Source organism: Emydura macquarii, unplaced genomic scaffold (genome assembly GCF_026122565.2).
Source record: "Emydura macquarii macquarii isolate MOO-44397 ecotype Brisbane River unplaced genomic scaffold, CSIRO-AGI_Emac_v2 contig_2676, whole genome shotgun sequence".
In the NCBI taxonomy this organism is placed as follows: Eukaryota; Metazoa; Chordata; order Testudines; family Chelidae; genus Emydura; species Emydura macquarii.
Genome location: NW_027132813.1, coordinates 29,592,380 through 29,606,650, shown reverse-complemented (window position 1 = coordinate 29,606,650; position 14,271 = coordinate 29,592,380). Strand labels below are relative to the sequence as shown.

The following is a 14,271-nucleotide window of genomic DNA, read 5'->3' as shown; positions in this document are numbered from 1 at the left end:
GTCTGAGACAGCTAGTACTGTAGTGCTCTGCATATTACAGCCTTAGGAAAATATTTCTTGTTAACAGTGCCTCTTCCCACAGACTCTCTTCTCTTGGATTGCTAACAGCTAGCTCTGATACAGGGCTTTTTTATCAGTAGATCTCAAAGCACTTTACAGAAGAGGTCAGCTGCGTTTTTACATGTAGGGAAACTAAAGCACAGAGAAGTAAAGTGACTTGCCCAAGGTCACCCAGCAGGCCAGTGGCAGAGCTGGAAATAGATTCCAATGCACCACTGTCATATTTTGCATTTCTGGGCAGTGATGATATTGCTCTCTGGTGCTTGTGCTGACCTAATTCTTATTGTTACCATGCTGATCAAATCCTCCTTCCACTCCCCAATTTTGTCATTTGTTTAGGGCACTTCTGTGCTCTAGTCCATCAACGCTTGATTGTGATACCCATGCAGTTTGCCCAACAGTTTGGAACTTGAATGGATTTCTGAGCTGTTGTCCAAAAGCCTTTCATCATTTGGTCTTCCGCTCAGCTTCTTGGACTGTTTTTGGTATATCTGTTTCCAAAATAACTGGCGTGGTAGGGTGAAAAAGGACAGAGGACATCATGTCTACTCATCATGACATGAAATCCTGGAAGGCCATTGCTGATCAAATCAATACCTGTTCCCACTCCTTTCTTATCTTTCTGACCCCAGCTAACATCTCTGTCATACCGCTAAATACAGAGTACCCCAGGGTAAGCTAGTAAAATACATACCAATCACACAACTAAGCCATGTCTGTGATGCTGCAGCCTTCTTGCTACTCAATCTCTGGGGAATCTATAGTGAACCCTAAAATATCTTTTCTGATATGGGGGACAAGAAAAGATTTTGCTCAGCATGTCACACCCTCTGTGTTTTTAGTACATCTGCATTCATTTGAATATTTAAAACCGTTCTAAACTCCTCCTAAACTAACATGCAAATTAGAATGTCTTATTCCAGGCTTTCAGTAACTGTATCAAATCCTTTTTGACCATGATAAAGGTCCTTGGAGTTCTCGACACACACCAGACACCTTGACTTTTCACTTATAAAACTGCCCCTTCCAACTGAGCCAGAGGATTGTCTAAAATTGGAATTAACTGGGGTGCGCAAAGATGCTTCGACAATGAAATTTCTCATCAGAACTATGAGAATAAATCATTTAGAATGTCTAGCCTGAAGGATTTTAGATTTAAAAAGGGCTAAAAACCTCTTCTCCTCCTACCTAGGACTGTTTTTGTTTCTGCAAAGATAGAACTGATAAAATCCTCCAGACTTGCAGTTTCTAAAACCTTGATGAAAAATATTTGCAATCTCTTCTTCCCATGCTTGGTTAACTTTCACAAATAATTTTATTGATGAGTGTTTAGTGATTGGTAATTGATTTCAAATTATGTAACCCAATTCCCTTCTGACTTTGGAGGGTTTATATGCCTTCAGACCGGGTTGCAGTGACCTACCTTTTCACTGGAGTATTTCGTCTAGAAAAAGTAGACACATTTTCTTTCTTTAGTGATTGCAGAGGGTGACCCAGAAAAGGCTATGACCTTTTATAATTTATGCTTAGTAAACCAACAACCTTGTCACCATTTGATTTTCCTTATGGTATTTTCTATGGTATGCATTGTAGCATCCAAGTTCCTGGCAAATACAAATGGATTTAGGTTCATAATACTCTGGTGATCTAAGGCATAATTATCCCCATTTTACAGATGAAGAAACTAAAGCATAGAGAGGATAAGTAACTTTATTTGCCCACTAAAGCCTGTAGTAGAGACTGAAATAGAACAAAGATCTCCTGATTCCCAGTCTAGGGCCTCAATCACAAAACCATCCATCCTCTCCAGCTGGATAATGAAATCCTCTGGTAACAGGACATCCTGACCACTGAAATTAACTGGAAAAATCTGTTGACAGGAAAATGGTGTAGCATTTTGAATCCCAAACTGGAATTTGGACCTAAGAAGTCCTTTCATGGTCATCTCTTTCCTTTAATTTACTCAATGTGACAAACAAGAGCAAACTTTGCCTGACACTTCTGGCTGCACCCACAATCTATAAAATGCAGTCTGCTCTCACCACTCTGAGCCAGCAATCCATTTTAGCTGCTATCTGGCAAAGAACTGACATCTTTGTGACAGTATGAGGTTCTCTCACTTAATGTTTTCTATTTCTATTTCTAATCAAGCCAATGTGTTTACCAGAGGACCAAAACCATCAGCCACTTTCCATGCAGTCCTCAACATCCAAGACTTTCCAGTCAATGTCTTCTGCTTGAAATGATCTGGTAGAATGGGAAAATGTTGAAGACCTCTCCTAACCTAGGGGCATATAAACAATCCACAGTAGTTTTCCCTGTCCCCCTGTAAAATACTTCTATACATACAATGTGGTGGGTTAAAACAGCATGGTTAATAACTTCCTGGGTTTAGTCATCTCCTGATCTATGATTCTGGGTCCTGCCAAAGCCAATGGAAATCTTTCAATTGACTCCATCAACCTCTGAATCAGGTCCTTGATGTGCCCACCATTTCTTTCACTGTGACACTTCATTGTCCATGGTCCTACTGGCCTGCTCAGATTGGGGAAGTGTTTGGCTACAGCATCAGATAATTTGGCTAGGTATATGGACTATTTCCACAGATGATTCCTCCTCCTCATGAATATCCTAAAAAGACTCAGAAACAGAATCAGCAATCACTTCCAGTAAACCATTGTGCCTCCACACAAAAATCACCCACATATATATTGCACACTTCTTAGTTTCCCAGCATGTGGAAAACATACTAAAAATGACAAATTGCTCAGTGGTCTTACAGACACTGTGCCGTATCACAAAGCCTCCCAAGAGGGGAATTCTCTGTGGTGGTTGAAACTGACAGTTATTTATAATGTTGGACAGTTATTTGCTTTCCTCAGTTTTTTCTTACCCCCAAAATTTTGGGTCCAGTTTTAATTCTCTTGTTGAGACTGTCTCAGTGTTCATAAATATCGTTGTAATTCCATCATTCCACAATCATCATGGATGTGAGATGATTTGTTCCCCACCCAGACCCACAAGAGGAATCATTACACATTTCACCAGAATACCTTAAGGGTTCTTTTTGTTAAATTTGGAATAACCATATCCTGGGTAATAAGAACCTTGATTGGCTTAAACAAAAAAAGCCCTAAGGTAATGATCAAAGTAAATGAGCCAGATGTGAGCTTTCAAGACAGGAGTATAATGTTGACCTGGATAGCTTAGACTGACGTTTACACAGTTAAGCCCCGATCTTGCAAGCTCTTGCATGTATGATTTTATGCATATGTGCATAAAGTCATCCATATGTATAAGTGTTTGCTGGATTGGGCCTTAAAAAAGTATAGCAATTGAGTTCATTAAAATAAGTCTAAAAATCACCTTGCTTTCCCCCCCCCCCCAAACCTGAGATTTGTGGTTTCAAATCAACTTTGCTTATGTATGCCAACAATTATTGTTACAGTAGAACCTCAGAGTTACAAACACTTCAGGAATGGAGATAACAATGAACAAACATTATGGTGGTTCTTTCAAAAGTTTACAATTGAACATTGACTTAATACAGCTTTAAAACTTTATTATGCAGAAGAAAAATGCTGCTTTCCCTTTATTTTTGTAGGAGTTGATGTTTAACACAGTACTGTACTGTAATTCCTTTTTTTTCTTTTTCTTTTTTTTTTTTTTTGGAGGGGGGACGGGGACGGGGGAGTGTCTCTGCTGCTGCCTGATTGTTACTTACAGTTCTAAATGAGGTGTGTGGTTGATCAGTCAGTTTGTAACTCTGAAGTTTGTAACTCTGAGATTCTACTGTATAGACCATTTTTCAACATGTCGGATTTTCTAGAAGCATAGAAACAGCATAACTATTTATTTTGTAACTAGTGGTTTTCTTGTCCATTTCCAGAGGCAACAGTTTTAAGCTACGATGGAAGTATGTTTATGAAAATACAGCTCCCTCTTGTGATGCATACAGAGGCAGAAGATGTGTCCTTACGGTTCAGGTCTCAGCGAGCTTATGGTATTTTAATGGCAACTACTTCTAGGGAATCTGCAGATACACTTCGTTTAGAGCTGGATGCAGGACGAGTTAAACTAACGGTCAACCTAGGTAACAAACCCTCCCCCACCCAGAAATTAACATCTTCAGCATTCTTCTTCTTCTTATTATTATTATTTTGCTTGCAAGCATTTATTGAACAGCCTGTTTGACATTAAAATTAAAATGAAATTATATATATGTAACATGCATATATATAAACACACACATCCATTATTGAAAGTTAGTGAATTATATTCTTTTGATTTTTGCATTTTTTTTGTTCTTTACACAGTTTAACATAACCCATCATAATATATTTTGTACTATTGTGTGCTCTAAAAAGAGAAGCCAATTCATCAGTGACCTTTCTATGTGAAATAATTTTAACTAACTTGATTTCTGAGAATTAGTCTCTACCCACAGATTCTTTATAATTAGCAGTTACAGAAATTGAGCGTACGGAGAGAAACTGCTCTGGCTGTTATATGTAGGTCAGTCTAATTTTAGCTCCACCAATTAACATGCCATGTACATGCATAATCAAAAAACTTCTAATTTTCACACATGAAATATTGCACATTGTCAACTGATGTGCATTCTTGGTTTTCTCTTTTTAGTGAAATCCATCTTCTCTTTTTTGAACAATTTTGTAGTGGTATTTTTGTCAAATGATAACACAACCCTTCAATGCCCGAAGTCTGCGGCCCTCAGCAAACAGCCATGTGAACACAAAAAACACAAGCCCTTCTACAGAAAAAAAAATGCTTTCCTGGTTTGGCATATAATTAACAAAATGTTAGGTTACTGTTTTCTATAATCACTCCACAAGCCCTTTTAACTTTGCCTTATATTCTTTTTTTAGAGAGAAAGAGAGAGAGTATGGAAGAGAACAAACACAGTGAATAAAAACTCATATAGGTTCCATGAAGTGATTTATTTTATATTGTTACTTTCAAGACTGATTAATAATTATTTAAATTAGCTGGTTATGTGGTGCTTTCATAGACATAATATTAAAGTGTGTAGATAACATGATGATGAGCTCACACCCATTATGTAGAAAAGTAGGTCACTGAATTACTATCCTGATATTTACAGGAGGTGCGAGGGAGAGGAACAAAGTTGCCAGAGGTCGAAGGGAAGAGAAGGGAATTAAAAGTTAAGACAACCAAGTGGTCCTCTCTGACTGTTCTCTTATAGTTCCCTCTCGTGACAGCCTAGGGTTACTGCAAGCTGATAAAATGTTTTGAATCACAAAACGGCAATGTGGGGTCTCCTTCAGGAAAGCTTTCTGTAGTAAGAGGTGTGTTGGTGCTGGTCCTTGGCTGTTTGCAACCACTTTTCTGATGCGGTTGACGACACATGACAAACTCAGCTATATGGAAACAAAATCTAGGTTTTATATTATTTATGCTCCTCAAAGGTTTTGAAAAGAAATTACTGTATGTACAAAACAGTGTTGCATATTTTTAAAATCCTGGGTCATAATCCAACATGATTCTCCAGAGCAAGCCAATCTGTTTTCATATACAGTAGATATATGTAAAAGGAAAGTAAAAGAAAAATCAATACCTGTGTTAGCTGTAATATTTATTCCACACAAATAAACATAGCGAATTCTTAGGAGAGAACTAAGCTGAAAAGAGATGGTATTCCTTAACTCCTGGAGTTTCCAAATAAAATATCCTTAGCTATTAAGATGAGACTTTAAATGCAGTCATTGTTCTGCTGTGAATTGATTGTATACATTTATGTAAAGTAAAACATATACTACAGTGTGAAAGACTATTTACAAACATAGAAAGTGCTTTATATTTTACTACTTAATTTAATAGTAAGAAAAAAAAGTCTGCCTTTGAGGTATAGTATATAATAGCGGTCCAAGATGTATGAAGGTGGCTTGGCCTGCTGTATGCCCCATTGTGACGGAGCACTTTTTAATTACACTGAGAAAAATTATCTGTTCTTTCACAGATGGGGAGAAAGTTGTGGCCTGCCTCAGTCAAGCATTTTTGACAGCTAAACATGATTTTTCACTTAGATTTGTCACCATGTAGCTTTGTTTGAAATTGGCCATTTTTTTTACCCTATATTGTCATTTCTATTTATAAAGTTTTATTGCAGTATATCTGGGTTACAGAAATATGTAAAGACTAATCATATGGAGTGGCCATATTTGCATGTGTCTGTCCCCGGAAGGGTGGACTGTGAATTGATTGGATGTCTGCAGCTATTACCTTGAAGGATAAATTTTCATTTTTCATCTATTCTTCCCCATCTAGACTGTATCAGGATTAACTGTAATTCCAGTAAGTGCCTATTCAAAATTTTTAAAATGTTATTCCTCCATTATAAAATTATGCAAACTTAGATGAAAAGATTGTGTACAGTTTACAAGCATTTATTAACTCAGTACTGAAATGCTATAGTTAATTACATGGGTGTAAAAAGTCATCATATATTCTCTACTATAAATTGAATATTTTCTCCTTCACACATACTTAAATTTCAGTAATAAATTAAGGACACAAAAGGTTTTAAACAAAGTGGAAATAGTTCAACGTTTGTCATAGCCTTAGTTTTAGTTCACAGTACATAACTATCATACTGAATTCATCTAGCTGGGTTCTTTTATTGGCAATAGCCAAGGGATATTGAACAAGAATTCCTGATTTTCCACCACCTTCTACAGTCTTTTTCTCATTGTTGTCCAGTTTCCTTGACCTTTCACATCTAATGTGTGGTGAGACTCTCTGAACATAATTGTCCTTACTACAACAATTCATATTCATAATCTGCCTAAGCAATTAACCATATTTACTTGCTGTTTCCTGTACAATTAGTTTTACTAAGCCCTTGTTTTATGGGTATATAATATATGGATAGTATTAAGTTAAGGGCATTATTGTGTCTGACAAACTACATTTGTATGATGATTTTTTACACTCTAATCATGTAAGAACCCTGAAACTGAACATTTTTATTTGTGCTATGCATGTTAATGAAACAGAGGAAAATATTTGCCAGATGATTGGACTAAATTGTATTCTTTCTGATTATTATTTGGATTAAGAGGCTATATTCTGAAAGGGTATAAAGGACTGTGATTTTATTTTGAGTCTGTGGAGCTCCCGAATGGTGTCAACACAATTATCTATAGTAAGTACCATAGATTTTTAGTTGCTTTATTTTTTCTCTCAGATTTTGCTGTCCAGAATTGGTCCTAAACAAATATTAAAAGCCAAATAAAAAACTATTTAAACATAGCAAATAGTATTAAACTCTCCATAACTAGTTAGAATAATTACCCATAATATTTTTCTAGTCCATGAAGAAAAATAGGAAATTATAGTTCCTTCTAGATAATATGCAATAATGTGCCATGAAGATCCTGCATTAAACAAGCTGCCTGAGAACAGAAGTAATGCTTTATTTGCAAAGAAGGTAAACAGAAATCATATTATAAAATGTTCTTTAGGTGAGTATTGAATTCTAAAATTTATTCATACTTAAAATCTTAATGCTTTTTAAAATTGTATTTTAAATTAATGTAAAACAAATGTGTCTGCTTGTACCAAGCGATAAAATGGATTCTTCATAAAAATAGCGTTTGCTAAGGCTTCAGTTCTAGGAGAAAGTATGTCCATTTGTCTGTTGCATATGTATACGTGGTCAAGGAAGTTCCCAAAAGCCCATTTCTGGTGCCTGCCCAAGGACTGGGCATGTCTTTTTATTGGATAGGTCTCTAGGTCTAAAACAAGTAGCTATTTGGCACAAATGCAATGACCTTGTTGCTGCTGGCAAATGCAATTATTTTCTGAAGGAAACAAGAGATGATAATGCAGATGTCCTTGATTTCCTATAGAATTTCACAAAATCCCTTCCAGAGGAGAATTAATATCTTGGAAGAAATTTGGAATTATTAATTCATAACATATCATTTGTTTTGCTTTCTGTCAATCAACTTTGGACAAGATGAGGCGTCATAAAAATTACCTAAAATGAGTTGTGGACATTAGTAGGTTCTCTCTTGATCAAACACTGAGATGGCACTAAAGTAGATCATATGGGCTTGAAATGATCAGGGATGTGGACCCTTGCTATTATTAGCCCTTCTTGTCCGCAGACTATACTGGTATAATCTCTAAATGACAATCCTCGTTATCAGCCTCTCATATCATAGTCATTTTTGTTTGCAGTTTGTTTATGGGCTTTCTGGCCTTAGAAGAAATACATTTTCATGATTATTTCTAACTTCCCTTTATCAAAAGAGGGTGTCACTTGTGTATTTAGTGGATTATTTTGATCTTTTCAATACCCATCATGGTAAGTACTGCAATGCTTAATTTTCCACAGTTGCTGGAATTTCTCAATTACTAGGTAACACTTAATGTTCAGTTCCTGTATTACAAGTTTCCAATTATAGTGGTTTATTGTTCTTGGTAGCCATTTGCTTACTTAAAAAAAAAGGGTGGTGCTTAAATTTTTTTTGAGGGGAATGCATATCAATAATTCCAAAACAAAGTAAATCTCAACAGAACAACATAGTCCTGAACTGTGACTTAATTTATCACATAATTTATTACAGTACATTTTTTTTTCTTTTTTGGGGGGAGAAGGGGTTATTCCATTGAAAGCCTGATACAACAGCCCTATTTTTGTGTTTATAAAAATAAATTCAGTTTCCGTGTCAAGGAATCCCTGAAAAATTATTCCACTATTTAGCACAAATTTCTGTTGCCTATATATGAGATTATGTTCTTTAACACCACCCCTGTAATTCTACTCTTTGGATTTTGACACTGTGTATTATAACCTGGCTTGCAATACAGTTAAGGGCAGGTAAATATTCCATTATCTGCTTTGAATTTGGAGACATAGCTCTTAAAAAAATCAATGTTTGAGCCAGAGAGAGAGAAAAAATGAATTTAAGCAGTTTGTTTCCTACTGTGAATAACAACAGTGAATAAACTATTGCCTCCCCCTTCCACTTCTCCTCTATCTATATTCAGCTCCCTGCAGCTCAGATGATCATTTCTCAATGATTTGGCTAACCAAAGCTAATTTTAAGATTCTTTTCTTTTACATGTTTGTCATGACTCTGCTTTTTGACACATGCTGGGCTGCAGTAAGAGTCAGCACATTTTGGGATTTTTTAAATCTTTTCTACGAGAGGCACAGAGGATTTAAATTTCAAGATTTATCAGGTGACAAGTTGCCAATGAGCTATGGCTGGTAAACAATATTATGGAAACTGTTCATTGCCTGTCACTCTTGGGAAACTGAAGACCTAGTTACTGTGTTGAGACATGGTTTTTCAGCTTGCATTGCCTATGAATGAAAAAATGGATGCCCTGCAAATGTCAAACTATGTTCTTTGTTAGGTTAGAAAATTATCATCTTTAAACATAAACACAGGCTAGTGCAAACCCTGTTATGTTGCTGAGAAAACGTCATAGCTGAAATGCTGTTGTCTGATACAACCCAGTTTAAAATCAGTTTACAGCCTGCTTTTCAGACCTGTAAATGTATTAATGTGCAGTCTGAGGGCGAATTATATAATCCTTTGAAACTGCTGGTGCTTTCATGTCAAGGCTGAGACTAGCACCGGGGCAAAGTTTATACTGTAAATCAGAGTGCCTGCTATCATTTTGGTCTTTAATGGTCTCATAAACATGGGCATTCATTCAGAAACAAACTGAAAGAGAATTGTTTTTGAAAAATATCAGATGACAGCTCAGATAACTTTCATGCAGAGGGCTGCTTTGCATTAAGCACCTTGTAAAAAAAACAAACAAACCCAAAAGCTCTGAAGCTTATAATGGAAATTGGTGGAACGAGGTTTGTAAAAAGTTGGAGTCTAGGGCAACCCCCAAGATGTGTACTAGCAACTCTGACTGGGCGGGGAAATTTGGAAACTACGTTGAGACAATTCATTTCCATGTGGGTTTGGGAGAAATGGAGGTTACTATAGGTTGCTAAATTTTCAAAAGGCTCTCAAATCCAAATACAATATAGTACATCCAGCGTGTGGGGCAGTGTTCGCCTTTCTTATACAAAATGAATACGCGATAATAACATTGTGTTGCCTCCTCCTATTTCAAAAAGGTAATAATCTTAAGCACTGTGTAAACTAGCCTAGGGCAAAATCTTGCAATCCTTACTTAGACAAAACATGCATTGAAATCGTTAGGTATTTTGCTTAAATAAAATAAAGGTAGGTCCTGGCCCATCCTAAAAGTATATTATTTTTCACATGGATCAGATGTCATGGTAGCACTGTTATAATCTTATAGGGCCATTGTAAATTTTTGATGCGCTTATTGCCTCCAGACTCAATGGGTGAAATCCTGGTGCTATTGAAATCAAAGGGTGTTGCCATTGACTCCAACAGGGCAGGATTTCACTGACTAGGACTTAAATACCAGATGTAGAATAATTCTTTGAATAACTGTAGTATGAGTAGAGATCTGTTATCTCACTTTAGATTTTCACTTACTACAATGGGTGAGCCTCACTGACAAGGGCTGGATAACCACCTTGTCCTTGTTTAAATACCTCTTTAATTCTTATCTCTGCTGTGATGCCTACAAAATATTACCAGCTGACTAGTGGCTAGACAAGATGGTGAGCCATGACTACCGAGACTCCTGATTCTTACGCACAGAGTATTTGTTTTACTGGCATCTCACCCTCCTACACCTTTTGTTTATTTCTTCTATCTATTGCGTCTTGTCTTAGTCCTGGAAAGTGAGCTCTCTGGTCGGGGCTGTGCCTTTTCTGTGTTTTTGTACAGTGCCCAGCCCAGTGGAGCCCCAAATCTAAAAGGAGCCTCTAATAACTTACAATAATAAAAAAATAAGTAATAATTTTATAAGTTGGACAGCGACTAGCATGTTAATTAGTTATCTGATTCTGGAAGAATTGGACACGACACCATTGCTCAATGTAGCAAAAAGAGTTTTATTTTTTCTGGGAATAATAGAAATAGATTTTTTTTCCTCTGTGAAATATTGCTACACAGGACCAATCCAGTGGCCCCATAGCTAGGTCTTGTATATTGTCACATAAGAGATTTACATTCAGCTCTCTGGGTCGCTGGTTTGCTCCCTTATGGACCAGTTCGTACAAGTTGTCCCTCTGAAATTAACAACACTACTCATGTACAAGTGCTACACGGAATGAGCAAGGATTGCAGAATCCAGCCCCATGAACAGCATGGACTGGCAGTACTGTGACTGCAATATATGCACCCACTCTGCCATCTGGGGACCACAGCAACTTGCCTCGCTCTACACTGGCCCATCAGTCCAGTTTAGGAGGAACTTTCATGGGTTTGTAAAAATGCTTTCTGTCTTGTTTTCCTTGTTCTGTTTCTGCCTTTCTGCTCCTATATCTTTCTAGTTCTCTCTCTGTCCTCCGTCCACTTGCCTTCTCTTCTCCTTTATTTACCATATTTCCTCCTTCCAACCTTTTCCTCTTTTTCTCTCCCCTGCCTTTTTCTCCTTTCTGTTCCTTATCCCCCAAGCTTTCTTCATGTTGATGCTCTGCAGAAGTGTACGTTATATTTGATTGAAAATGCTTCAGGAACACCTGTTCTTGTGGAATTTTCACTGACAAGATATGCTGCAAATCCTGGGCAAACCAAGGAATCATAGAAGACTATCAATAAACAGCAGGAGAATTAAAGAGATAATCAAACGATGTTCAAATGCAATCCATTTTCAGCCTTCATTACAGGGTTCAAGCAGTGGGGAAATTTAAATAAGAACCATACAGCCACTTGAAATCTACTGCTTGTTGTAATCTATTTGGTTGCAGCATTAAGAGGCTGCCACCTGTGCTCTTGTGCATGTTGCACAATCTACTTTGATGAAAATGGCTAATCCATGTATTCTCCTTTTATTATCTGCTGAAAAGACTGGCTAAAATAGATGCTACCTGCTTCTTTTTCCATCCTGGATAATGGAGAAAAGCAACAAAGCACAATGGACCAGATCCTTGGCTAGAGTAAATTGGCACAACCAATACAGCGGCATCAAGTTGTGTCAGATGTTTTTGATGTGTGCTAAAAAGAGTGTAAGGGAGCATTACGTTACAGCCAGTGCAGCAAAAATCAGCACGGTATCTGTGGAGAGTTCAGTCAGTGACTCACCTCAGTTTGAGGAGCAATGTATGAGGGAGAGAAGAATAATTATATATAACTTGTGCTTTGTAGATTCAGATCAGAAGAATGGTAGGTTCCTTCTGTTCCAGCAACATGATCATGAAACAGCACTGTCCACCCACACAGCCTCATGAAACCAGCATCCACTACTATATAGAAGAGAGAGAGTGGGCATTGGATCCCCCCAGCTGTCTCCTTCACCATCATCCACCAGCAGCTGAAAGAGAACATCGTGGGAAGGTGGAAAAGGGAAACAGATTGATATACAAAAGCAAAATGAAATCAGAGCAGCTTGGATATTTCAGACCCACAGAGCTAAATAGGGATTTGTTTCAAGCTTTAAGTTTCTAGTGCACCACTGCCCAGGGGCAGACTTGGAAACACACAATCTGATTCTCAATTCCCCACTTACTCCATGGCTGGTGGGGGTGCCTATACTTTAACATGCAGAGTACGCCCCCTGCTGCACCAGCTCAGCAGCACAGTCTGGCATGCCTGTGATGGGAAGGCACAGCTAAGGCCTGCCCACCTGCACAAGAAGACCTGCTTCCAGTTTCTGCTCCTTCCCCCCATCCCCCACAACCTGCTGCCACTACTGCTACCTGGGATACAGATAGTGAGCACAGGGAATTAAGCAATCACTTTTTAATCCCTTATTTTCCTGTGCAGGTGCACATCAAGGGTCATAATTGGGCTTGTCATAAGTAGAGGGAGGGAAAAGGAGAGCCAGTTCTCCATTTCAATATGTGTGGGGAAAATAAGGATTAACTTTAAAAAGTTATTTTTCCTCTATTATCCAGGTTTAATCTTGTCCTTTGGGGTTTTTAAAGACATTTTGTAACTGTGAAAAATGTATAATTTATTTTTAGAATCCTCTTCACTCCCTGTGGAGCCTCTCCATCATCTAGGGTGTTCAAGCTCTGCACAGAGAATTCAAAATACTGTGCCATGAAAATAGCATTGAAATATATTTTTAAAAAATCAATAAAATATTGTAAAAAATCATAAATAGTTGATGCGGCCTTTCCCAGGTGCTGACAGCAATTAAAAATTAAAAATGTCTGTGGAAAAAATGCATGCATATAGATTGTAACAATCATAAGGTTTGTCTGAGAAGGATGAGCAGGGTTGTAGCTGGACTGACTTTCAGAGTCTCGGTGAGAAGTTCTTTTAAAAAAAAAAAAAAGCCACCTTCTGTTCCAGAAGCTCATCTTTCATTTAAAAAGACTATAAGGCCTCTAGGCCTCTTTTCCCCCAAGATATTCTGAAAAACATTAAATGAATATAATTTGTGCCATCATGTCTGCCTGAGCCTCCATAGAGCCTGAAACAGTAACTCTGAGATGTGACATGCCTCATCTTTATCAGTGAAGGAGAAGTTAACTCAGAAGCCTAAAGATAAATGTCAACATTATTAACTGTTTTGCTACTGATAAAAGCAGGTTAGAAAGGGACATGTAGTGAGGAGGAGTGGTCTCCTTTCAAGCCTGAAGGAGAGGGACCACTCCCTGCTCCCATGGTGGGTGAAGCCAGGCCGGGCCCACCCCTCACGTAGGATGCTAAGAAGCAGGGCAGGAAGTATAAGAAGTGAGGCCTCCAGCTCAGTTGAGGGAGAGCCAGAGAAGGAGTCGGATTCCTATGCCTTGCTGCTGGCCCCTGGAGTTGGGACTGAGCTGAACCAATCCCTGTCCCTGGAGGATGACCTGGAGGAGCTGCCAGGACTTCCATCTGATGAGTACCCCACAGAACTGCTAGGACTGCTGGATGCCAATTACCTGAAGAAACAGAGGACCCTTTGACTACAAAGTCCTTTCCCCAGACTGTGGGAGGAAGTAGCCCAGGGAAACCAGATTTTAGTCCAGTTTTGCTGTCAGTACGTGAGTCAACGTATTTCAGCAGGATCCTCACTGACCCAGTGACTAAACTGTCGACCACTGCCCAGGCCCTGGGCTGAGACCTGTTGGAGTAGGGTGGCCCCAGGTCCCCCAGCACCATGCTGCCAACCCCACCCCTGGGGTGG

The 14,271-nt window shown here is 38.2% G+C and overlaps 1 protein-coding gene across 3 annotated transcripts in view; it reads left to right on the top strand.

Moving 5' to 3' along the window:
* The window catches only part of NRXN1 (neurexin 1), a 753,679-nt gene that overhangs the window by 256,907 nt on the left and 482,501 nt on the right, over positions 1 to 14,271 (top strand). For all 3 annotated transcript variants that reach the window (XM_067565125.1, XM_067565120.1, XM_067565119.1), the window contains 2 exons: positions 3,950 to 4,153; positions 6,367 to 6,393. In XM_067565125.1, the coding sequence (XP_067421226.1) occupies positions 3,950 to 4,153; positions 6,367 to 6,393 (231 nt within the window). The remainder of the gene's footprint in view (positions 1 to 3,949; positions 4,154 to 6,366; positions 6,394 to 14,271) is intronic.